The 27,930-nt window shown below is 36.8% G+C and overlaps 1 protein-coding gene across 2 annotated transcripts in view; it reads left to right on the top strand.

Annotated features, from left to right (window-relative positions):
- Positions 1-27,930, top strand: part of TPK1 (thiamin pyrophosphokinase 1) — a 335,576-nt gene that overhangs the window by 126,693 nt on the left and 180,953 nt on the right. For both annotated transcript variants that reach the window (XM_045063116.1, XM_045063115.1), the window contains exon 4: positions 7,766-7,835. In XM_045063116.1, the coding sequence (XP_044919051.1) occupies positions 7,766-7,835 (70 nt within the window). The remainder of the gene's footprint in view (positions 1-7,765; positions 7,836-27,930) is intronic.

Here is a 27,930-nt window from a genome sequence, read left to right as displayed (position 1 = left end):
ATAATTCATTAAGGAAAGCCTTTCATGAATTCTTAAATAACATCTGTTTCTTATTGGGCTTCATTATATGGTTGAGTTTTTAACACAGGCAGAAAATAACTGTTGGTAAATTAAACGTTTTTAAGCAAGAGATATTTCTGGAAGAATCCATTGATTTAGAGCTTCTTGTCTGATTTAAGTATGAAGTGTGAATTACTGCTAAGTATTGTCTCTAATGATGAAAATTGGTTAAAAACACTTATCTTTGATGCAAAATGGATTGAAGGTTTAAATGTAAAGTCCAAAACTATAAAACTTTCAGAAGAAAACATAGGGGAAAAACTTCATGACATTGGTTTTGGCAGTGATTTCATGGATATGACACTAAAAGCACAGGCAACAAAAGCTAAATTAGATCATCGGGATTATGTCAAACCGCAAAGCTTTTGTGCAACAGAGTGAAAATGCAACCTACGGAATGGGAGAAAATATTTCTGAGCCATAGATCTAATACCAAAAAATTACAACAGGACCGTATATATACAGAGAACAAATTGGTGGTTGCTGGAGTGAGCAGAAGTGGGATAGGAGAAATGGGTGAAAGGGGGTCCCCTACCTCCAAATAAAAAAAATTAAAAAGAAGAAAATCTTGCAAGATGTGAAAACATGGATTAACTTGGAGGATATTAAGCTAAGTGAAAGAATTCAGACACAGAAGGAAAAATACTGCATGGAACCCCTTGTATGAGGGTAGATACAACCGTCAAACCTGGAAGCAGAGAATAGAATGGTGGTTGCCATGAGCTAAGGGAAGCAGCAAATGAGGAGCTGATACTAGTTCTAGAGATCTCTTATACAGCATTGCACCTATAGTTAACAATACTGCATTGTTAAGTTTTTAAGAGGGTAGATGTCATGTTAACTGCTCTTACCATAATAAATACACTACCATTCTCTGTAATACCTGATAGTTAACCTTCTACTGGCATCTGTGTAGTTGTATGTGCACTCATACGCTCATAAGGAATCCTTTCCTTATTAATGTGTATATGTTAGTGAACTGTTTCTGAGTCTTAACCAGAAGGAACTACCTTTACCCCCATGACTGGACTACCTCATATAGATGCCAGAGCAGCCTTAAGGATAGAAATTGGGGATTCGGTGGTCTTCTATGTCTGGCAGGGAAAGAATCCTGACTCAAACCAGTAATTGACAGATTAGATTGATTTGGGGTACACAAAGACTAATTGAAACTTTGGGGTACTAGGGATAAGGATCTGTGTTGAAAATAAACAGAAGTTGGGTAACTGGAGTTATTTAGTGCTCTGCAGATACCATAAGACTTCTTCTAAATAAGATTCTGCATCTTACTTTTCCTTTAGATTAACGATAGGCATCTTCAATTCAATCCTGGCAAAGTCTGACAAAATATTTGATTCCTTTTAATAATGGGGTTAGATCAGGAATTATTCTTATTATTTTATGTGTATTTCCCCTTTTTAGTTATTACCATTGGTTTTAAAATTATAATTTACAATATTCAAATTCCTTGTACAAATATTTTTTAACAGCACAGCATGTAATGTAAGGAATGGGGAAAAAAAATGTCTTCTCCATGACCCTATGCTCATTCCTCACAGTAGTCACTGTTGAAGAGTTGGGTGTGTAGAATACAAAGGTGGTCTTGGGTTTGGATTAACAAACTCACAAGACATAATAGGCTTTATTCAGCACTAAATTTACTTAGCTTTAAGGAAGGGTATAAAATGGATAATAAAACTTGTTTGATACAAAAATAGTGATGGCCTCATCATTTCCCAGGAGGAACTTTCAAATTTTCGGTCGCTCCCTGTTTGGGATGCAAATGGCCACGGAATCTGTCAATTCTTTTTTTTTTTTTTTTTTTAAGATTTTATTTATTTATTTGACAGAGATCACAAGTAGGTAGAGAGGCAGGCAGAGAGAGAGAGAGAGAGAGGAGGAAACAGGCTCCCTGCTGAGCAGAGAGCCCGATGCGGGACTCGATCCCAGGACCCTGAGATCATGACCTGAGCCGAAGGAAGCGGCTTAACCCACTGAGCCACCCAGGCGCCCGGAATCTGTCAATTCTTGAGGCTTATCCTATGCTAGTTTTATGAATTTCCTCAGGAGTATGTGTTGGGGGCGGGGTGCAGCCCCCAACAGCAACACAAGTGCATCTTATCAATGCTGATTACTAATTAATTGCTACACATTCTTGATAAAGTAACTTTTGTCTGATTCTTAGTTTTCTTGGATTTGGTATAATCCTATATGTTCTATGAGCGCTATTGCAAGAAATATTTGAGCGAGGGTTATTTAAAAGTTACTTTAAGGGTCACATAACAATACACCTCATAAGAGATAACATACAAATACATGTAAGTGGGTGCCTGGGTGACTCAGTCAGTTAAATGTCTGCCTTTGACTCATGTCATGATCCCAGGGTTCTGGGATTGAGTCCTGCATTGGGGAGCCTGCTTCTCCCTCTGCCTCTCTCTCTCTCTTTCTCATGAATAATTAAATAAAATCATAAAAATAAAAACAAATACATGTAAGAGTTACCCTTTTTTTTAAATGGTTCTCTACTATAGTCGTGATATATTTGACCAGTATTCAACTGGTGACCAGTTAAATTCTCTAGTAGTTTTTCATGATTACCCATATTATCACAATGAATATCCTTGTACATGAGCCCTTGTGAATTTGGACAAGTGTTTATGTAGGCTACATAGAATTTCTGGATCAGAGGGATGCACATTTAAATTTTTATTAATCTGCCAACCTGTCCCTCAAAATTGTCATCAACAGGGGCGCTTGGGTGGCTCAGTGGGTTAAGCCTCTGGCTTCAGCTCAGGTCATGGTCTCAGGGTCCTGGGATCGAGCCCCGCATTGGGCTCTCTGCTCAGTGGAGAGCCTGCTTTCCCCTCCCCCTCTGCCTGCCTCTCTGCCTACTTGTGATCTGTCAAATAAATAAATAAAATCTTTGAAAAAAAATTGTCATCAACAGCATGTGAGAGGATGTTTACCTATGCTACTTCTTCTAGTTTTGTCTATACTGTCTCCCTTGAGTCCCTGAAAAATTCTGTGAATTTGGCAAAATACATATAATAATTTTTATTTTACATTAGAATCAGCAGGCTTTGGATTAGCTCAAAGTCATAGAACTAATAAGTGGTCTAGATTAGAATTGAAATCTTTGATATCTGGTTTTCTTGCAGTTAAACTGAAAAATGCTTCTTTTGATTAATTTTACTTTTCCCTCATTTTAATACTTGGAACTAATATAATAGTCTGCTGTTGAGAAAGTCAAATTATTTCTGTCCAACTTTATTCAACAAAAATTAATGAAATAGCCAGTTAACCTTCAATTTTGAATGGAGCCCTTCATTATCTGTCAGTAACATTAACTTACATTATGCCAGTTTAAAAGAAAACTGTTTCAGATGCATTTAATATACTTACTGGTAGTACCAATATATAAAGTTAATGATTTTAATGTATTTTAGTCTTTAGTTGTACATCAGCTTGATGCATAGGAAATAATTGTTCAACCTTTGAAGTTATGGTATTTGACAAATAAGCAAAACTTTTGTTGTATATGCACCAATGAAAATCTTACATTACAAGATAACTCATGAATTAAAGTTTGAAACAATTTAAGTGATGGAGTGAACAGATTTTTGAGGCTGATTCATTCTGACTTATAAAAAATATTTTATTTCAGAGTACCTTCTACTTCTGGTTCTTTAAGTTTGTTACTTTCATTAATAGTCATGCTTGCAGCTCATTTTTCCAAGTGCTGTCAGTGAATTCATGCCAGCATTATTTATGCTTGAAATACTTTATTTTTCAAATGTGATTTTTTTACTTTTATTTACATATTTTATTTATATTTATATAAATTTAAATTATATATATAAAGTATAAACTATATATATTTATTACAAATTTTATTTACATATGTGAAAGTATTTCAAACTAGCTGAAACATTTTTTTTTTTAAAGATTTTATTTATTTATTTGACAGAGAGAGATCACAATTAGGCAGAGAGGCAGGCAGAGAGAGAGGAGGAAGCAGGCTCCCTGCTGAGCAGAGAGCCGGATGCAGGACTCGATCCCAGGACCCTGAGATCATGACCTGAGCCGAAGGCAGCGGCTTAACCTGCTGAGCCACCCAGGCGCCCCAAGCTGAAACATTTTTTTTTTTTTTAAAGATTTTATTTATTTATTTGACAGAGAGAGATCACAAGTAGGCAGAGAGGCAGGCAGAGAGAGAGAGGAGGAAGCAGGCTTCCTGCTGAGCAGAGAGCCCGATGTGGGACTTGATCCCAGGACCCTGAGATCATGACCTGAGCCGAAGGCAGTGGCTTAACCCACTGAGCCACCCAGGCGCCCAAGCTGAAACATTTTTATCACTAACATTTAAAGATGGTAGAATACATCATTTGTTTTTAAGTCAAACTTTATTAAAAGCAAAATGCTTTCAGGGACATTTGGGAACTTGTTTTCCTTTCAGTGGGATTGTACCCCTACTCTTAACTGAAAGGTAGTGAGAAAAAAGTCTATATAGATTTACTCATGGCTATTTTTGCTCCCTTTGCCATTTGAAACAAGAATAGATGGGAACAAGTTTGCTTCCTATGATCTAAATATTTCTCTTTCCATAAACTGCTCTAAAAGTATCAATTTAAATTTAGGCATAGGAAGTAACAGACATTAGACAAAGTTTTGGTATTGTAAAAGTAACAGTAATCTTACTGGAGCTGGACTTATCGATAAGCAGATGTTTACTCAAAATTCATCTCTCCCTTCTTTGTCTTCCTGGCGAAGTTTGTTGCCCTTATTATTAGCACTCGTCAGAGTCCGCAGCGCGTCGTGTGTGTGTGTGTGTGTGTGTGTACTTGCGTTGGTCTCTCTTCTGCTCACTTGTGACCTTGGCGTCCTAGATCTGTTTGTTACTCATTTTGCTGTTGCGTTTAGGGCCTGGAACATAACAGGTATAAATGTTGAATTCAACTGATCTTTGTAGAATAAGACCACACTGTGAAGCTGACAACTCATTCTATTTGATAATCCTTAGCCAATAAAACCTATTTCTTAGGTTTTCATATTACTTGGGTGAACCAATTTTTATATAAAAAGATTTAATATACTTATTAATTTTGTTTTATATACTCGGAGGGTGATTACTGGTAGTTCCCCAATGCTTCTATTTATCAATCTTTTCAGTCTCCCTATTCACTTGTTTTATGCTATATTTTATATGTTAGACCTATTTTAGATTTTGATGCTTTTGAACTTTAGGTTTTGATATTAGGAAATGTGCAGAATATTCTGTGATCTTCTGCATGTTATGCTTGTGGCTTAATTTGAATTTGGCTGCCATTCCTCCTAAGGAAATGTATATTGTAGGTAATTGGTAAAATGAGCCAACCCTCTTAAATATCCTTGTAAAAACTCTTATTTTTTTAATGCACTGTTTTAGTAGCTTCGGCTTTCCTTGTCCAGGAACACAAGCTTTTTTTTTTCTTCTTCTTCAAGGTTTTATTTATTTATTTGACACAGAGAGAGATCACAAGTAGGTAGAGAAGCAGGCAGAGAGAGAGGGGGAAGCAGACTCCCTGCTGAGCAGAGAGCCTGATGAGGGGCTCTATCCCGGGACCTTGAGATCATGACCTGAGCCGAAGGCAGAGGCTTAACCCACTGAGCCACCCAGGCGCTCCTTAAAGATTTTATTTATTTATTTGATAGAGAGAGAAGGAGAGAGAGAGAGCATGAGAGGAGAAAGGTCAGCAGGAGAAGCATATTCCATGGTGATCTGAGAGCCGGATGTGGGACTCAATCCCGGGACCCAAAGACAGTCACTTAACCAACTGAGCCACTCAGGCGCCCAACACAAGCTTTTTAATCATTTCATAATGACTCTAACAAAAAATGGAGGAAGAGGACCGATGTTGATTGACTGCTTACTGTATTCTGGTGTTCTGATAAATAATATATACAATTATTAAATCATTAATTGCTTAATAATGCTAAGCCATATTATCCCCACCTACAGATGAGGAAGCTGAGGCAAAAAAGGAGTATATTTTTGCCTCTTGGCCTGTTGTATTTCTTTTCTTTTCTCTTTTTAAGATTTATTTATTTGAGAGAGAGAGAGAAAGAGGAATAGTGAGAGAGAGCACGAGATGGGAGAAGGTCAGAGGGGGAAGCAGGCTCCCCGCTGGGCTGGGAGCAGCATGTGGGGCTCCATCCCGGCTTTCTGGGATCATGACCTGAGCCAGAGGCAGTTGCTTAACCAACTGAGCCACCCAGGCGCCCTGTTTTATTTCTGATAAAACATGGAACAGAGAAAATAGTCTCGCATGTTATGGATTAGTAGAAAACACATTAGGGCTTTTATTTCTGCCAGAGGGCTAATTAGATATCTTTGACTATATCCTAACTGCTTTTAAACACTTAGGTATTTGGAGATAAATAGTATAAACACTTTTAAATGTATAGATTTGCAGAAAGGGATTTCATAAGTGCCATGAATCAAAGAAGTAGCTCAAAAGAGTAGTGTGTTTCTTTCAAAGCTGCAGGTCCCAAGGCCTTTGCTGATCTTTGTGGCTCTAGTGACTTTGGTTTTAACAGCTGCGCAGGGACCGGAGACGGGCTTCCGTTGTTTGGGGTGAGGAATCAGAATCTCAGACATAACCGCATTCACTGTCCTTACCCAGGATAAAAAATAAAGTTTGATCTGAACCTTTAGGTAAAGGATATTTTAAAAAGTGAAGAAAAGAGGGAACTGATGCTAAGATACTGAACATTTCTAGGAAAAATGGAAATTAGAGAAGTAACAGCAACAACAAAATAGTAGCCCATGGAGTAAGAGAATTTCAAGGAATACTTCATCAGAAACATCATATCTTAGAGTGAAGGCAAGACCTAAAAGCCCCAGTTGGAGAGACAGTCAGTCTTACTCAAATATCTTATTATTTACCAGATTTTAATTTTGTACCATCTCCCAAAATTTTTTACAGTATTTCACACATTTTCTAAATTTTCACTTAATATTTTAAAATAAACTTACAATGTTATGTTTATGATTTTATTTTATTTCTTTAAAGATTTTATTTACTTATTTGACACAGATCACAAGTAGGCAGAGAGGCAGGCAGAGACAGAGAGGAGGAAGCAGGTTCCCTGCCAGGCAGAGAGCCTGATGTGGGGCTCGATCCCAGGACCCTGAGATCATGACCTGAGCTGAAGGCAGAGGCTTAACCCACTGAGCCACCCAGGCGCCCCTATGATTTTATTTTTAAAAGAAACTTTTTATATCAAAACAAAAGATGGAAACCTATGCCTGCCATAAATAGAGAACATCTGTACAAATTAATAAAGTAAGGCCATAAAGGGATATCTGTGTCCTGTTTTCTCTTACTGAGCATGAGACCTTTCTTCTCTTATAAAGAAGGATAAACAAGCTTCCAGAGAGATTGAAGACACCCTGTACTCTCTTCCCCTTTTATTTAATAAGAGAAATTGAAAAGGCTACGAAAAGGAAATATACTCTTGTCTTAGGTGATTCTGTCTGTCTTGAGTGCTGTGTAGGATTGCTTGCAGTGCAGCTGTCATTGGCTAAATGTGAAAAGTTCCAAAGGGGAAAGTGTGAGTGTGTGTGTGTCTGATCATTTTTTAATCGCTTGTTTATTATTTACGAAGTACTGCTCTAAGCTGCTTATATTGAAATGGTTTTTTTTTTTTTTTTTTCTATTTAAAGCCCTTTTGAGAGCCTGTGCTGATGGAGGTGCCAACCGTTTATATGATACCATGGAAGGAGAGAGGGAAAGGTAAGCTTTCTTTCAGCTTGTGTCCAAAATACCACTAACCTGGTCTTCAGGTTGTTTTATTTTCTCCTTGATGAATGATCAGTATTAATGTTCTTTAAAATTAACAGAAAACCTCTTCTTTAAAAAAAAAAAAAAAAAAAAAAAAAAAAAAAAAAAAAATTAACAGAAAACCACACCAGTGAGATAACTGCTCAACCATGTTGTATTATTTCTTAGTTTTGAGTGTATCTCTTTGAGTGTATCTCTAGAACTAGGCCAGTAATACTCTACTTAAAAACTTCTCATTCTAGTCAATCAGAGAAAGACAATTATCTTATAGTTTCACTCATATATAGAACATAAAAAATAGTGCAGAGGATCATAGGGAAAGGGAGGGAAAACTGAATGGGAAGAAATCAGAGAGGGAGACAAACCATGAGCGACTTTTGACTCTAAGAAACTAACTGTGTGTTGATGGGGGGTGGTGGGGGGGTGGTAACTGGGTGATGGGCATTAAAGAGGGCATGTGATGTGATGCGCACTGGGTGTTAGACACAACTGATGAATTACTGAACTGCACATCTGAAACTAATGATGTACTGTATGTTGGCTAATTGAATTTGAATAAAAAAACTGTGGTAAAGAAAAAAACAAAAAAACCCCTCACTCTACTACTTCAAAAGTCTCATTAAGTAGCTTTATCAAATATCGATATCTGCGAGGACTTTGAACATTAAAATAAAACTCTGTTTTAAATGAAAAACTGACCTCATATAAACAAATGATACATGCTGTGGCAGAAGTGAGATTTTTGTAGTAGTGTTGAGTAAAGCTAAGTATAATTTAACTTAGTTGCTTCTGAGTTATGCACATACATATATTTTAGGAGATAAATACCTTAATCTTAATGATTTGGTATCTGTTCTGTCTGGCTTTCCTGACCTTTGCATGGTGAGCTATTTTTAGACAAGAGAATACATTTGATGAAAGCAAATTTAAATCCAGCTCATTGCCAACATGTTTATAGTTCAACCTCTTGGCAAACATAAGAATTTATAGTCTAGATATAAGTAGACTGGCTGTGAAATTTAGTTCCACTTCTATCATATGTGTTATTAAATGTACTGAAATGTTTATAGTTTGAGAAATCACCTCCTTGCTGCAAAAAATAAAATAAAAATATTATGATTCAACATACTGCAGGTGTGAATTAAATATATGTAGTTTGAAATGATGTAAAATACATCAGAATTTTTAACTTAGGCTTCTAATATTGGAGCTGCTGTTTGAAAGCAGCCAGTTGCTTATAGGAGGAGAACATGTTTCCTTTAAGATTGGGAATCCTAATGTCTAGGGACTGGATGAATTATCAAAGAATATGGCAATAGTGACAGCCTAGGAAACAATTTAAATTCTTAACATTTTATAATTCTTCATTTTTTAACTTTATGGATTCCTCTGACCGTATTCTCTAAGACCTGACATGGACAACGTGTGAAAAATACTCTAAACAGTGCCTGGGCCGGTTCGTTCCGGGAAGAGCATGATGCCCAGGAGGCCAAGATTATGAATTGGGTATGACGTTTCGTGCCTGTAGCTGGCTTGCCGGCAAGGCATCTAGTATTCAGTGCTATTTCTTTAACGGTAGGTGCAGCTTGTGAACATAATTACATGAACCAGAGCTGTGAAAAGATATTAACACAGTGCTTCCAACTCTGCTGTGACCATAAGAACCATCCAAAATGCTTGTGGAAAAAATGCAGATTTATATACTGATTGTTCTTACTGGATTGGGCAGACACTAATGAGAAAGAGAATACACAACATTTTTATTCACATTAAAAAGCAAAAACAGATTACAAGGTTTGTGGAGTACCTTTTTTTTTTTTTTTAGATATTTAATTTATTATTTATTTGACGGTGAGAGATCACAAGCAGGCAGAGAGGCAGAGAAAGAGTGGGAAGCAGGCTCCCTGCCGAGCAAAGAGCCAGATGCGGGGCTCAATCCAAGGATCCTGGGATCACGACCTGAGCCGAAGGCAGAGGCCTTAACCCACTGAGCCACCCAGGTGCCCCTATTTTTGTCCAGATTTCAAAATAACATTTCTAATATTCTTAACACATTTACACGCAATCTTATGGAAGTATTCCAAAAGATTTACATGATTTATTGAAGAATCATTTGACTGTAGATGAGGATGTTCACTAAGAAAATGTACTTTCCGTTGCTTTTCTCATTCTAATATGTTTGCAGTGATTCATATTCTGATAGTTAAGGAACATGGTGTCCTGGTAGATTGTCTAATAGGTAGATGAGTAAACTAACTGCCTCACATGGGAATTAAATCCTTGGAGTAAATCTCATTAAATATAAACCCTAACCAGTTTCACTAATTGGATATAGGATGACTAAACATGATTCCTATTAGTTGCTTTTTTTTTTTTAAAGATTGTTTATTTATTTATTTATTTGACAGACAGAGATCACAAGTAGGTAGAGAGGCAGGCAGAGAGAGAGAGAGGGAGGGAAGCAGGCTCCCTGCTAAGCAAGGAGTCCAATGTGAGGCTCAATCCCAGGACCCTGGGATCATGACCTGAGCTGAAGGCAGAGGCTTTAACCCACTGAGCCACCCAGGCTCTCGCTATTAGTTGCATTTTTAAAAAAAGATTGTATTTATTTATTTGACAGAGGCAAAGTGGGAGAAGGAACACAAGCAGGGGGAGCGGGAGAGGGAGAAGCAGGCATCCTGCAGAGCAGGGAGCCCAATGTCGGGCTCTATATCAGGGTGCTGAGATCATGACCTGACCGAAGGCAAATGCTTAATAACTCAGCCACCCAGGTGTGCCCCTTATTAGTAGCGTTTTTAACAGAGAAGCCACACTATGAAAAAGGAAAAAAAGCCCACAAGTTTTGAAAAGCCAAGTATGATTTGTGGACTATTGTTTGGCTTGTTCATGTTTGCCTTTTTATTTAATTTCCATATCTACAATTTAATACCTTATAATTTTGTAATAAAAGATGAATGTGTAGAGAATCCTCTCCCACTGAAGGTATTTGGAATGGAAGGAGGGAAGATTGATGTAGACAGGAAGAGAGGAGCGAGAGGAGGAAGAGGTCTTTATGGAGGGATAGAGCTGAGGCAGACACCAGCAGTGACTTTACATCTGACCCTGTACCATGTACTCTATACCATCTTCATAAACATCTACTCTGGAAGTGGCCTCTATTTATCAGGCCACTGTTTCTTGTTTTGTTTTGTATTTTAAAATAAAGAAGTCCTGAGTGTTTTTTAGTGTTGTCAAAATGATACATGTTGATTTGAACATATGTTAGTTGAAAGAAACAAAAAAGAAAAAAATTATCTATTATTTCTTCCTAAGTAGCAAAGAGTTACATTGAGTCCACCCATTGGTTCTGCCCTTTGGAACTATAGAACATGGGACTAATTTTTCTTGTTCAGGTCAGTGTAGGTTCCCTAATGCCTACAAAATAGTGTGGGAATATTAAATACTCAACAAATACTTGTTAATAAATGAGTATTTTATTACAGTTACTCTGTGCTCTCTTCCTATAAGGTTTTGAGTGATTTTGATTGATTCTCACACTTTGGTTAAACAGATGACCTTTGCTCTGAGGATTGACAGGTTCTGATTTGGGGGCACGCGCAGTCTGAATGTCAGACTGAGGCAGGTTGAAGACCCATTTGGGGAAAGGTAGGATGGGCTCTGCCAATGACAGTTGGGTCTCCACTTTGGTTAGAAATTTGAGATTAAAGAGGAAGAGGTTTTCGGAAGACTTCATACTTTTTACTCCCATATTCTTTTTATTCCTTCTTCTTCTTTTCTTTTTTTTCAGTTGTGATAAAAAGCTGAACTTCATCTCTTTGGTGACCCAGTTTCTCCAACCTCCAACATTATTTTTAAATCATCTGAACTATCCCCACTGATTTCTGATTCCAGCCTAATATGTAGATTACCATATGTATATATATATATATATTATATATATATAAATAATTCCTGTAGATTACTATACATATATTTATACTTACTATATATATTTATAGATATATATATGTATTTCCTGAAATACAGTTGACACACAATACTAGTTTCAGGTGTGCAGCATAGTGATTCCACAACTCTATTGCCATAAACCTAATTTACTGTTTTCTTAACCCCAGGTGTCTTTTTTTTTTTTTTTTTTAAGAAATGTGGGGTACTGTGGTGGGGTATTAGATGTGTCAGTACTCCTAATTCTGCAGCTTCAACCTGATACTGACAAAATTGCATATCTATATTTTGGTACTAGTCTGTGATTAAAAACTCCTATGGTAACCTCATAATATCTGCTCCCTGCCTTCTTGAAAGTAGGTAAAACCCACCATTGGTGTGAACCAGGATGGTAAAGCACAGCCTTGTAATCAGAATAATCACAGGATGCAGAGTGGGAGAAAAAAATACAAGTGAAGCACATAAGATTTTCTAGTAGATTTTATGAAGCCGATTTTATTTCTTGCTCATCATCGATAGGCTTTGGAGGACCTTTGTTTTTCTTCTTCTTCTTCTTTTAAAGATTTTCTTTATTTGAGAGAGAGAGAAAGAGCACAAGTTGGGGGTGAGGGCAGAGAGAGAGGGAGACTCCCTACTGAGCAGGGAACCCAGCCCCAGTACGGGGCTTGATCCCAGGACCAAGAGCCAAAGGCAGATGTTTAATGGACTGGGCCACCCAGGTGCCCCCTTTTGTTTTTCTACTGACAGTTTTGTTTTCAGTTTAGTAGATCAGCAAAGAGTAAAATGTCCACATCAAAGAATATTGAAAGATTATTATTTGTGGGTACCAGGTCTACAGTAAGGATTATGGGAGAGTTAAGCACCCGGACCACCCTCCTCTCATACCTAGTGATTCCTCTTTCTGCATCTTTCACAGATATTCTAAGAGAACAGTTTCTGCTCTGGTTAGTTTCTAACCAGGGGTAGAAAAGTTGTCAGCTATGGCAGTAATTACCAACCTTTTCCACCATAGGGAATATTAAAAACAAACATGTAGAAAAGTGCACAAATTATAATGATCTAGCTCAATGAATTTTCACAAAGGGGAACACATGAATAAATGGTATAGAGATCAATAAATAGAATATTACCAGCATTGCAGAAGCCCTCCTCATGCTCCCTCCCATCACCATCTCCCCTCATAGCACACTGCTGTCAGACCCAATACATGTTAGATTAATTCTGCCTATCTCTGGTATTTATAAAATGGAATCATAATATATTGAATTTTGACTAAATGGACTTTTTTGGGGGCTATAGAATTGATAGCTCTGTGAACCTGCAGAATGGATTAAGAAACATTGCCATAGGTCCTTATAAGGTCATGCTAATTATGGCAGGAGGTGGAAGAATTGATGGAATCAAGTAGAAGAGATAGGAGATGTATAGAAACCAGCAAGAATTACAACATCCATACCACATGAAAGTGAAATGACAGCATGGGAAAAAAAGAGTTGATAATTTTTTTTTTTAAATACCTTAAAGATAATGGAGACATTTGTAAACCTTACCCTATTAGAAAGTTGAGGTAAACTGATCAAAGAAAAAAAAGAGCTTTGGAATGACACAGTATCTCCCAAGAATAATCCAGTGGCAGAAATAAGAATGTGGCATTTAACTTATCATTCATTCATTTTTATTCATTCAAAAGCTTATTAAATATCTTCTGTGGTTAGACATTTTGATAGTTACTGCGAATATATAAATAATTGATTCCTGCCCACAAAGAAAGACCTTAGAGTAATAGAAGTAAAGGAGAAATTAGTATGCAATAGGATAGATTGCACGTAATGAGAAAATTCTCATCCAACGTGATAGGTTCTGTGACAGAGGGAGGCACAGAGGATGGACAGTTAATCCCGAATTGGGGTATTAGAAACAATTGTGAGGATCCTGCTGAAGTGTAAAAGGTTAGGGTCACAGAGTGGGGTGTGTGTGGGGGGCGTGTACATGTGCACACGCATGTGCTGACTAGCATGGAGGAGGGAAGGGAAGGTTCTGCTTGTCTCCTGGATAAAATCTAAACTCATTTCCTAACAGGGTTTGTCTTTTACTTATCATTTTAGCCAAGTTGTTTCCTCTTTCTTCCCATTCCTTCTCTCCTCACTGCCGGGGCTTCAGAAGCAACTTCAGATAGTTTATTTTATTTTATTCTTATGTATAAATCAAAATGCTTTATAGCTAGAAAGATCCTGCCCATTTTGTGTGAAATCACATGTAGAACTCGTCCTACTTACTTCCAGAAGGTCTTATATTTATACTGTGACCTCATTACTATCTCAGTGAGTCTTTTATCAGAAATGAAGATTCTTGCCTTTGAATTCATTGGTATTTTGAATGTAACATGAATATCAGTGCTAGTTGTGAGTGTTTTTTCGTGATTTTAAAGGATGCAGAGACTTTGAAACTCATCTGAGAAATAACTGTGAGTTTGGTTTCATTAGTGTTTGGGGACTTGAAATGGGGAGGGGTGTGGTATTTTGGTTAGTTTTCTCAGAATAGTTGAATACAGATCTGAACGGGAAGTCCCACATATGATCATATAAACATGAAATTAGCTCAGATGTTTAAGAGCTGCTTGCTGTTGAATTTAAAATTTGAGCATCTGAGAGAAGGACATAGGCAGTGACCTCTTCGATATCGGCCACAGCAACTTCTTCCAAGACCAATCTCCAAAGACAAGGGAAACAAAAGCAAAAATGCACTTTTGGGACTTCATCAAGATCAAAAGCTTCTGCCCAGCAAACGAAACAGTCAACAAAACAAAGAGGCAACCCAAGGAATGGGACAGGATATTTGTAAATGACACTACAGGGGTGCCTGGGTGACTCAGTAGGTTAAAACCTCTGCCTTCGGCTCAGGTCATGATCCCAAAGTCCTGGGATTGAGCCCTGCATCAGGCTGTCTGCTCAGCGGGGAGCCTCCTCTCTCTCTGCCTGCCTCTCTGCCTACTTGTGATCTCTGTCTGTTATATAAATAAATAAATAAATCTTAAAAAAAAAAAACCAAAAAGAAAAATGTAAATGATACTACGGATAAAGGGCTGATGATATCCAAAATCTGTAAAGAAATTCTCAAACTCAACACCCCAAAACCAAATCATCAAGTGAAGAAAATGGGCAGAAGACATGAACAATTAGGCATCAGGGAGATTCAAATTAAAACCACACTGAGATACCACCTTACACCAGTTAGAATGGCCAAAATTGACAAGGTAAGAAACAACAGATGTTGGAGAGGTTGTGGAGAAAAGGAAACCCTCTTACACTGTTGGTGGGTTGCAAGGTGGTGCAACCCCTTTGGAAAACAGTGTGGAGGTTCCTCAAAAAGTAAAAATTGAAAAAATTAAAAATAGAACTACTCTATGACCCAGCAATTGCACTACTGGGTATTTACCCTAAAGATGCAGATGGAGTGAAAAGAAGGGCCATGTGCAGCCCAATGTTCATAGCAGCAATGACCACAATAGCCAAACTGTAGAAAGAGCTGAGATGCCCTCAACAGACGAATGGGTAAAGAAGATGTGGTCCCTACAGTAATATGGAATATTACTCAGCCATCAGAAAGGACAAATACCCAACTTTTGCATTAACATGGACGGAACTAGAGGAGATTATGCTAAGTGAAATATGTCAAGCAGAGAAAGTCAATTTTCATATGCTTCCACCTATTTATGGAACATAAGGAGTAGCATGGAGGACATTAGGGAGAAGGAAGGGAAAAATGAAGGGGGGAAATCAGAGGGAGAGATGAACTACGAGTGGCTGTGGACTCTGGGAAAAAAACAGGGTTTTAAGAGGAGGAGGTGGGGGATGGGTTAGCCCAATGATGGGCATTAAGGAGGGCACATGTTGCATGGCGCACTGGATGTTATACACAAATAATCATGGGACAGTACATCAGAAACTAATGATGGGGGGGAATAAAAAACCAATGATGTACTGTATGGTGACTAACATAATTAAAAAAAAAAAAAGATTAGCATCCAGTAAAAATTCCTTGAAATCACACAGATGACCATTCATGTAAACAAGGGTTAATGAGGTGAGATGAAGGGGAACTTGTGGTGATCAAATAGGAAAGAAGGATTCAGGGACATCGGGGTGGCTCAGCTCAGGCATGAACCCAGCATCCTGGGATGGAGTCTCACATCTGGCTCCTTGCTCAGTGGGGAGCCTGCTTCTCCTTCTGCCTCCTCTGCCTGCCACTCCCCCTGCTTGTGCTCTCTCTCTCTGACAGATAAATAAAATCTTAAAAAAAAAAAAAAAGAGAGAGAGAAGAAAAAGTAAGGATTCATTCCCAATTTCTTATTCCAGTCAGACCATTTATTTTTTCACAGTTTGGATTTCAGACTTCCTAACTTTATACATTCTTGCAGCTTTCTTATGAGCAGATCAATACTGCTTTTCAGAGTGACCCAGTAGACTGACTGTTGTGGCTCTAAAATTCACTGTGCCCTAGCTAAGCCAACTTCAGACTATGATTTAAATGATCGAATAATGTGGGATTCTAGCTGTTACGGATAGCAGGAATTCCAAGTTGGGAACTATGTAGTGAGAAGGCATGCACAAATTTTTCAGTTAGGTCAGGATTCAAAATCTGATTCTGCAACTTCATTACTATGAGACTTTGGCAAGTAATTTCACTTTCTCAGGCTGTGATTTTTCCACCTGTGGCATTTCAGGGAAAGATCAGGATCTTCTGGAGCATTCACAGGAATCGTGAAGATTTTTATAAAGAAGAAATGTATTACTTGGGCTGGTTACACAAGAGTAGGATAAGCCAAGAGGGTAGAGGGTGGCCCTTCAAAGCTACAATATGATGAATTATAGGATAGTTGAATATGTGTATTAGCTAGTTTCGGACAATAGCTGTAAATACTCACTCATAGTTCATACTTTGCACGTGGTAATTGTACTACTTCCCAGCAAAGTTATAAGTGTTGGAATGAAGGAATATAACATTGAGCTTCTCTGGTTCTTTTTTTGATCATCTTTGTTCAGGTATAATTTTATATGATAAAATTCATCCATTTAAGCATTCAATTCAGTAGGTTTTGTAATAGGATACAGGCATATCCACCAGTTGTCAAGAATAGAGCATATCCGTCATCCTGAAAGTTCCTTCCTATCCTTTGGCATCAGTCCTCAACTCCTATACCTGGGCTTCTGAAACCTTCTAGAATGTTCTATAAATGGAGTCGTTCAGCTTGTTGTCTTATGTATGTGACTTTTTTCACTTACCAAATGCTCCCGAAGATTGATTCCTGTGATTGTGTGTGTAAGTAGTTTGTCCTTTTTCAGTGTTGAGTGGTGTTCTGTTATGTGGGTACACCACAGTCTTGTTTGTTCATTGAACGTGGTTGATAGACCTGATTCTTAAGAATCATCCTTTTGGTTGGAATCTGTTACCACTTTTTTTAAGTGATTCTTTGAGAGGAATGTTAGTTCTTTTAGTCAGAGCCAAACATAATTTTCAAAGTTGTCACTTATACCCTCGAAGTGAGATAAATAGTAGAAGAGATTCATATATAATGCTTATATTCTACTGTATCTTAGTGAAAATCTTGCAAAAGCTTGCTAAGTACTGTTAGCTTTTTATGGAATAAGACAATATATATAATATTGTTATGTAATAAATTGTTGTCAAGGATCTGAGCAGATATTGTGATCTTAATAACCTCTGATATATATGATAATTGATTTCAGTTGACCTATGACTTATTTTCTCAGTGATTGGGATTTATTTTAACTAATGTTCGTGCATTTTGTGGCATAGTTAAAAAAATATGCTTTCAGTATGCTTGAACATATATAGAAAGGAAACAAGTGTGTACTTGAGGAAATCCAAAGATCATTGGTTTGCCTTGATTTCTTCTAAGCCTAGCCTTAAGAATTTTAGTCACTTGCTTCAGCAAGTTTCTATTAAAAAGTATTCATGCAATCAAATTACAAGGCTCTGTAAGCATGTCAACATTATTGGGTCTTTGAATCAAAATGATGGAAGGTAAAAATGATTAGCACATTTAAAAGAAAATTTGTAAGAGGAGTCTTATTATTAAAGAACCCTACACAATCAACTGTGAAGGCATATTTATCTTGAATTGTTGATTGAATTAGTTTTGTAATATATTTTAGTCTGTTGGTTATCAAATGCTATAAATCAGAGATCTCAAAGTTACCCATGCATAGCTCTGAATCATTTCGGGGAGTCAGGGGCAAATAGTATATGCAGAGATGCTATGTTTATCAGATCATGCATGAAGTCAGAATAAATTTTCAGAAGGAAATCATTTTAAGCAGCTGCAGGAAGTCAGTTTACAACTAAATTTAATCAAAGGCATTGTTCTTTATGGCTATTCTATTTCATAAAGTATGTTCCTGACAAAACCCTTTTCCTTTCCTGCACTATGGATGGAGTCTTCAGAAATAAATTCCCCTCAGACGATTTTTCAGAGAAACCTGGATCATCTGTCAAAAGTTTTGAGTAACACATGGCTCTTTTAATTTTGCTTTATGAAAAGAAATAAACTTGAATAGTTTTAGCAGTTAATACAATTTAAGAGCTCATGTTTCCCAAGTTTTTTGGCTAATTTTCAATATATTATTAGATGGCTGAGTTAGTAATAATTGAGAATAGTCACATAATATTGTGCATACGTACGTTGTTTATTAGAAAGTTGTAGAATGGTCCCTGTCTGTTCATACTCAGTTAAGTGTGTGTCACATACACCCATGCTTGCACATATACACAAGGTACTTCTGTGGAGTTTTCTCATTATTAAAATTTTGGTTTTGTATTATCAGACCAATAGTAATCAGAATGACTCCAACAACAAGACAGTATGCGTCATTTGTTGGCACATCATTATAAGACATGAAACTTGAGTCAATGGTGGGATTGCACCTGAGCCAGCCATGGCCTTCCTATTAATGGGGGTCAGAAAAATGACAGCTGGAATTCAGTTAAAGCAAGGACTAGCTAATAAATTTTGTGAGACTATATCCAAGTGGCATTTAAAACAAGATAAGCTCTGGACTTTCACTTACAGTTCTGGGTTAGAGATCTGAGAGGTGTTTGAGAGTATATTCCTTGAAGACTTCAATTTTGCCTCTAGCCCAGGAATTCAAGAATATGCTGAAGAGTCTCAGAAAGGCTACTTAAAATACAACGGGAAACATTTTACCACTCTGAGAAAAAAATGATTATGTGTAAATATACATATGCGCACATATTTGAATGTGTACGTGTATATATTATGTCTAATATGCTTGTGTCTGGATATTATATGATCTAGGCAATAGAAGAGAGCTTCTTCTCAGAAAATCAGGAAGGGAACTTAAATGATGAGCAAGGAGACACTAGTCTGTAAATGCCCAGGTTGATAGGAACTATAATAATAATAGTAAGTCATGAATATTTGAAATGTTGACTTGCTCTCCAAATTGTAGGATTTAGAAACTGTTCTTAGCACTTCTCTTGAATGACATCAGCTGTGCTTTTTGCTCGGACTGTGGGAGGAAGGTGTTTATCCCACAGGATTTAGATCTATGAGCTCTGATTTTGGCTTTGGATGTCTGGTTATGTGCATTTGTGCTGGATACCATGCACAGGTGCCTCATGCCTGGGGTGTACTATGTAAGGCAGGAGGGGCCATGGGAGTGGTTGTTTAAGCATTAGTGCTCTTTAGCAATGATTATTTAAAATATTGGTGTCCTCTAAATATTGGTTTCTACTTGGTCAATTATTTTAAAAATCATTGGCATGCCCATTGAAATGCCAAGGAGTTAGTTTTAACATCACACAGAGATACTTTTTTACAGAACACTGTATCTGATTAACTTATAAAAACCTATTCTAAAAAAATAAACAACCCTCTTTTAAAATTCATTTAGAACATCCCTCTTTCTTCTGCTTTCTTCCAAGTATTAAAATCCCTTCAAAACTCTGCTCATGAGTTGTGTTTCCCCAGAAGTCTTTGTTGGTAACTACCAGTTTCCGTAGATCTAAGTCAGGCTTAAGTTAAAATTTTCTAAGCAATCCTTGATTATCGTCCCACATTATATTGAAATTATCTATCAGTGTTTCTACTTAATTAAACAAAATTCCTTGTTCTTGTTTTATTTACCTTGGGAAATAACTCTAGTCTATGGGCCCAGATTTGACAAAAATTGAAAATATTTTTAATTGAGCAGTATTACTCCTTTTAGATAGTTTTCCATGAAAATAATAATAATTTCCTCACAGGCCAATAGATGATAAATCCTGAATGAACTAGGTAAGGGTATTTGGTGGCTAAATCTCTTGCTTTAACAGGTTATGTCAGTGTCCTTCTGGAACGTTTTCCTACTCAGTGTTTCCCTTAACATTTATCCCAACACAGTGGAATCACCTTTTTACATGTCCCTGCCATCCTGTCACCCGGTGACATTGCACTGTCTCTAGCTTTTTCACACTCATCCCCAGTAAGTAGGTCACTATATGCTTAATAGTTAGAATGATTAGATATGCTCTTCCATAAAAATTTAATGTATTCTACTTTCGTAGTTTAACTATGAAAGCATATTTTTGACCCAGTAAAGTAATTCTTAGTTACTTTTATTTAAGAGCAGAATCAGAGAATATCAAAGGCTTTCCTGTTAACATTGTTAGGAACTTATTTATTTATTTATTTATTTTGTATCAGTGGGGCTTTCTGGTTGTAAAGAAAAGCAAACCTCTGACCAATGTAAACAACAGCCACAAAATCAATGAAAAATATTATACTTAACAGTTCATAAATGGGAAGACTGGAAAGTTGGGCCTGGGAAGAAATATGCCAGATGTATCTACAGTACATTTGTGTTCTAAGAACAAGTTAGGGCTTGTACTCCACCCTGTGTGAGCCGGCCACTGGGTGCTACTGATGAATTCCCAGTGGCTTGTCTTTTCTTGTGTAAGAGTATATGACTGACCAAGCCAAGGTGGTTAAGGGAAAATCTGCCTTTGCCCTTGTTTGTAGGGGTGGCATGAGTAAATACGCGACTCCTCTTTGTTTCTGGGTTGGTCTGTGCCTGCTATTAAGATTCATACCATGTTAGCTTCATGGGTAGGGATAGCCAAATGCAAATACAGTTACAAACAAAATCCTCACAAATGCCCACCCAAAACACCTTCTCTCTGGCTGCCAGTGCTTCCACCTTGTCCTTGGGTCAGCTAATGGTCTTCAATCTTCATACTTCCCCTGCCATAGGCACCTCTCTAACTTAAAACTTACTGTGCTCTAAAATGCTCCTAGCTATGAGATTTTTTCCCCTCATTCTCTTAATGATGGTGAAAAGGAAGTTATGTTTCCTAAACTATCATATGTGTAAATGATAAAAATATGTATTCTAGGAAATTTAATAGCATTCCTCACAAATTTTTGGAAAAGGGTATAGTGGGGCACCTGGGTGGCTCAGCCGGTTAAGCGTCTGACTTCTGGTTTCAGCTCAGGTCATGATCTCAGGGTCATGAGATGAAGCCCCATGTGGGGCTCTACGCTGAGCATGGAGTTTGTTTGGGATTCTCCCTCTCCCTCTGCTCCTGTCCCCACCCCCACCCCACTTGCAGGTACCAGCACTCTCAAAAAAATGAAGTAAAGTGTACACTTTCTTCGTTTTAGAAAAGCTAGCTTTTAATCATATTCTGTTTTTCTCTGAGTTCATGTTATCTATATTTTCCCAAGTATACTCCTTAAAATCCCACTCTTAAGGTTCATGATTCTTCTGCGAGTCTTGTGATATTTTTTAGATCTCTTTTGCTTTTAAAGTATCTTCCTCTCAATGAACTGTCACCAAGACAAATTTACAACACACAACATGGTTCTCTTAACTTGATCTGAATCTTTGTTACAATTAGAGTATTTTTTTTTCTAATTTGTACTATGTAAAAAGGTCTCATTGTTTAAAAGCATAGCTTTGCTTTAAGAATACAGTAATACAAATTACTACAAAATTCCCTTGATTTTTCTTTTTAAGAGGAAATATGCCCAGATTTAGTTCTTACTTAAAAAATTAGAAGTTTGTAGATGGGAAAAAAATGTTTTGTGACTTGAAGCGTAGTACTTAGAGGCAGCTGAAGCTAGAAGCTTAGAATGCAGTTTTCTTTCTACTGCTCTCATCATGTTTTTTACTTCATGCAAAATTCACTTATTTATCACTAGCGGCCTCTAGTGTGTATTCAATTTTTTCTTGCTAGGCTGTACATTAGTGGGTTATTAGTAACTAGAGAGCAGTTCCACGTGTTAGGAGCAAGAAAAACAACTGTAGTTTCTGTCATCTTACCATTATATCAGTCAGTGAAAAGAACATTTTCACATAGGAGTGGGATCTTATGATTCTTATAAGTAATAGGGCTTTCATGGTGAATTTCCTCCGTGTGGCAGCTTTTCACCAAAATGTCCTTCTGATTTGGTGGGGAGAAATGGTTGATGAGGTCATGAATAGCACTGATGCGTTCTGATGCTTTAATCTGATGGGGTTGATTTAGGATATAGGTGGCAAAAGTTAACAAAACCAACGATTTTAGCCAAATCATATATAGCAAAATTCTGTACCAAACTGTACTCATTTGTTCAATTTTAAAGCTATGTACCGGTAATTTTAATGAAATCATAATTATAAATAATAGCAATAGAAAAAATCAATTCATTTAAAGGAACCAAATCTGTACTATTTAGTATTTACCTTTTGATTATTGATTTAACTTTATATGTTCCTCCTTTTTCTTCTCTATTCTCTCTCTTTTTCTTTTTCTGAGACAGAGTGTGTGCACGTGAGTGGGGGAGAGACAGAGGGAGAGAGAATCTTAAGGCCCAATCTCTTGACACCTCTGCCTGTATCATGACATAGGCTGAAATCAAGTCAGCCGCTTAACTGACTGAGCTATCCAGGCACCCCTATATTTTCCTTTCTCTTAAAGGTGCGTGGTTCTCTACCCTTACGCACCTTTCTACATGAGTAATAACAAGTTCATCGTAATGAACTTAGGGAATACAGGTAAGTACAAAGAAAAAATAAAAATAACTTGAAATCACTTAGGCTCTCAGTATTGATATTTTTACACATCTTTTTCAATTTCATATTTTTGTAAGCATGTTTCACATGTAATAAAATAGGGATTTTGTGCATATTTTACACCACACCTGTTTTTTTAACATTGTATTATGAACACATCATGTGTTAAATAAAAATTATGTTACATTCTTTCAGTCTTCATATATCAGAGATGTATGTTCATAATTTTTTATAACATTGATAAGTAAAACTTAGATAAGTTTTATAAGTAAAACTTTTGAGTTCTTTGCATTTAAAGTAGATTCTTGGAAATTAAGATATGAGGTCAAAAGTTATGCATTAAAGAATATTTTCTCCCACTTTTCAGGCTGTTTCATTACTTTCTTGATAGTATCTTTCGAATCACAAAAACTTTGAATTTTGATGAAGTCTGGTTTAACTCTTTTGTAGCTCATGATTCTGGTGTTGTATGTAAGATTCTTTGCCAAATCTGAAATCATGAGATATTACCTCTATGTTTTCTTCAAAAGTTTTATGGTTTTAGCTCTTACATTTAGATCTTTCAACCATTTTCATTTTTGTGTGCATCGTGTGAAGTAAGGGTTTAACTTGATTCTTCTGTGTATAGCTATCCAGTTACTCCAGCCATGTGTTGATGGATGTTTGGTTGAGAGCACAGTTCTTGCCCCAGTGAATGATGTTGGTACCCTTGTCAAAAATCAGTTGACCTTAGATATATGAGTTTCTTTGGTACATTGTGATTTCTGTTCCATTGATCTGTATGTCTAGTCTGGTGCCATTACCACACCATCTTGATTATTACCATGCTTTTTAGTAAGTTCTGAAGTTGAGAAGTAAGAGTCCCCCTACCTTGTTCTTCTTTATTTTTTTTTTTTTTGCATGTTCTGAGTTTCTTACAATTAATTCCATATGAATTTTTAAATCGGTTTGTCAGGGCGCCCATGTGGCTCAGTGGATTAAGCGTCTCCCTTTTTCACTCCAGTCATGATCCCAGGGTCCTGGGATCAAGTCCCTTATCATGCTTCCTGCTCAGTGGGGAGTCTGCTTCTTCCTCTACCTTCCCTCCCCCTTCTCATTCTCTCACTCTCTCTCTCAAATAAATAAATAAAATATTAAATTAAAATCATGGGGCACCAGGGTGGCTCAGTTGTTGAGTTTCTACCTTTGGCTTAGGTCATGATCCCAGGATCCTAGGATTGAGCCCCGCATTGGGTTTCCTGCTCCATGGGAAGCCTGCTTCTCCTTCGCCCACTCCCCCTGCTTGTGTTCCTTCTCTTGCTGTGTCTCTCTCTGTCAAATAAATAAATAAAATCTTTTAAAAAAAATTTAAAATCAGTTTGTCAGTTTCTACAAAAAGTCAACAAATTCTGATACAGACTGTATTGAATTTGCTGATGAATTAAATCTGTTGATGGGCACTATTGCCTTTCAGTGTCAGGTTTCAAAAAAAAGTGCAGAAAAAGTTTAATACTTATTTTAGACGATTGCTAGAAAGACACAAAATAATGAAACTAAGAAGAACTAGGCAATCTGAGTAGACCTCATGGCAATGGGGGTATTGAATTAGTAATTTGGAAGAAACAAACTACTTCAAAGGAAAGCCCAGGTCCAGATGGCTGCACCATTGATTTCTACAAAACATTCAAAGAATAATTAATGCCAGTTCTTCAAAGTCTTGGGAAAAATTGAAGAGGGAATGCTTCCCAGCTAATTTTGTAAGGCTCAGTGTTCCCCTGATACCAGGACTAGACCAATGATAGACTCATATATGTATTTTTTAATATGGATGCAGAAATCCTCAACAAAAAACTAGGAAACTGAATCCAACAATGTGTAGAAAGGATTATTCACCATGACCAAGTGTGATTTGTCTGAGGAATGAAAAGGTGGTTCAATTTCTAAAAGTCAATTAATGTAATACATCATTTCAGCAGAATAAAAAAACAAAAATCATGATTTTCTCAAGAGACACAAAACGTATTTGACAAAATCCAGCACGTTTCATGATAAAATACTTAACAAACTAGGAGTAGAGGGGAATTTCTTCAAGCTAACAAAGGACATATACAAAAAAAAAACAGAATTAACATCATATTTAACAGTGAAAGACTAAGATTAAGAACATGGAAAGGATAATCTGCTTTTGTACTTCTGTGCAACATTGTTCTGTAGTTTCTAGAATGGCAGTTAGACTAGAAAAAGAAAGACATCTAAATAACAAAAGAGGTAAAGCTATCTCTATTTGCAGATAATGTGATCTTAGTTATATAGAAAATCCTAAGTATACTACTAAAAAATGATTAAAACTGATAAACAGTTTCAAGGTTGCAGGAAACAAGATCAATGTATAGCCAACTGTATATTTATATACTTGGGCCAAACAATTTAAAGATGAAATTATGAAATGACATTCATGGGTCCCTGGGTGGCTCAGTGGGTTAAGCCACTGCCTTCGGCTCAGGTCATGATCTCAGGGTCCTGGGATCGAGTTCCGCATCGGGCTCTCTGCTCGGCAGGGGTCCTGCTTCCTCCTCTCTCTCTGCCTGCCTCTCTGCCTACTTGTGATCTCTCTCTGTCAAGTAAATAAATAAAATCTTTAAAAAAAAAAAAAAGAAATGACATTCATAATAGCATTAAAGGAATAAAATAGGAGCATATTCTGTTCTTTTGAATTACTTGTTTTATCATTTTCTAAGAGAGGGTTTTTGAAAATTGTAATGGATTTTTTTCCATCTTGAGTATCCTTGGGCTCTTTTATTGTATACAGATTGGCTAATTGTTTTGATTAAATTATTATTTTATATTATGAAATTGCCCCTTCTTTATCTTTACCAATATTCCTTGTTCTGATGTCTACCTTGTCTTATAATAATATAACCACTCTGCTTTCTTATGAGTATTTCCATAGTATATTTCTTGTCATGCTTTTAGCTTAAATACATCTATATCTGTAGTTTTTTTATAGACAGCACACCTTTTTCATTTAATGTTAGATCTAGGTCTTTCAGTTGGAGCATTTGGCCCATGTACATTTAATGTATTTATCAGTATGATTCCATTTAAATCTAATATTTTCTACTTCTCCCATTCTTTTTTCTTCCTTTTCCTTTTTTTTTTTTTTTTTTTTTTTTTTAAGATCTTTCAATCATTTTGTACTCACGCAAAATGTGTGGCTTGGGCTCATGACCCTGAGATCAGGACCTGAGCAGAGATCAAGAGTCAGACACCCAACTGACTAAGCTACAAAGTTGTTCCCCCTTTCCTTCTTTTGTACCTTAAAAAAAAAAAAAAAGGTTCCATTTTATGTGCACCATTGGATTATTGGCTATACCTTTGTATGGTATGTTTAATACTTTGTGTGGTTAATCTGCTATTAATTCTCCAGTGTATTTTTCATTTCTGACAATGTACTTTTTATTTGTAATAGTTATTGTATTACTTCCATTTCTCACTTCTTTGTTCGTGTTTGCTTTTGACTTCTTGAGTGTATGGAACATGTTTGTAATAGTTGTTTTAATGACCTTGTCTGCTAGTACCAGCCTCTTTGTCTTTTCTGTGTCTGGTTATGGTTTTCTTCTTTGCCTGCCTGATCGTTTTTGAATGAATGCTATACATTTTTAATTTGAAGTTGTTACCAGATTTGTTATATTCCTTTAACAGTGTTGATTTTTGTTCTGAGACATGGTTGAATAACTTAGGGGTGAGCTTAAAACTTTGAAACTACTTTTGAAACTTGATGTAAAACTTTCTTGTAGTAGGTCCAGTGCCACTTTTATTCTGGGACTAATGTGAGACTCTATTTAGTGACCTGTTTATTACTGTCTCTGTATTCTTGATGACAGGAACGTGGATTTTACCCAGCCGGATTTTATTTTTAGGAATTGTTGTGACCATTGCTTTCTGGTGGTCCTACCCCCAACCCTGGACTTCTCACTTGTGGGTAGAAGAGTCAAGTGTCCAACACTCAAGGAACTCTTTCTGGAGCTTTCTAGCCCTCTTTCTCTCTGTAGTTCTATTTTCTCAGGTACTCTATACTAAATTTCCTAGCTTTTCATCTTCTTTTAAAATTGGTGCCCTCATTTGAGGAGACCACAAGCTCCCTGAGTTTCCCCTCACTAGAAAACCGGCTAGAAGCGGGCTCCAGGAAGAAAGCTGAGGCAGTCATAGGGCTCATCTCATTTGCTTCACCAAGCTCCGCCCTGAGCTGCCTATTTTCTGCTCTCTGGATACCATTGTTTCACATATTTTGTCTGGTTTTCTAACTGGTTAAAGTGGTTATGGGCCAATTCCCATAGCATAGACAGAAAGAGCAGTCCATGCATTTTAACTTCTTACCCACAGAATTTGTGCTGCTGTTACTGAGTTAGAACACTCAGTCACAACTAAATACTGCCTTGTTTATTCACTGCCTAGAATAAAATATGCTTTTGGCAAGCTCATATGAGTTTGTAATTGTACCTCTCCTTACCACTTCTCTTTTCATTAAAAGAAATCGCAAACTGTACAAATATAAGTAGAGCTTACCTAGGGATTGATAGCTTGCGGTGTGGAGTAACTGCACTCACACTGTTCTTTGATTACCATGCAGCCCTGGTTGGACATACAAGTAGGGCAATATTTCAGATAAGGGCTAAGATTTTGGAAGAAGTGGAATTGCATCTTGTGAGGGAAGTATAGCAAGAAAATTTCTCTTTACCAGGCAAGATTATCTTCAGTTCAGAAAGGAGGAGGAGGAAGAAAAGGAGGGGAGAACATTTTGAATCTGTGTGAAATCTGTGTATGTTACTTCGTATCTCTCAGACTTGGCCCTACCATAAAGTTAGAATGATAAAAACCTTTTGGAATGGTTGTGAAAATTCAATTAAAATTTTACTAATTAATAAAAGTAAAATGCGTGAACGAAATACAGACTGGCATATAGGAAGTATTCAAAAAATATTTCCTAGAAGTCTTCATCTAGATTAAGAGACCTCAGATCTTTATCTTTTTATTCCTTTTTTTTTCTT

Source organism: Mustela putorius, unplaced genomic scaffold (assembly GCF_011764305.1).
Source record: "Mustela putorius furo isolate JIRA1106 unplaced genomic scaffold, ASM1176430v1.1 tig00003845_pilon_pilon_pilon, whole genome shotgun sequence".
Taxonomy (NCBI): domain Eukaryota; kingdom Metazoa; phylum Chordata; class Mammalia; order Carnivora; family Mustelidae; genus Mustela; species Mustela putorius.
This window is presented reverse-complemented; position numbering and strand designations above follow the sequence as displayed.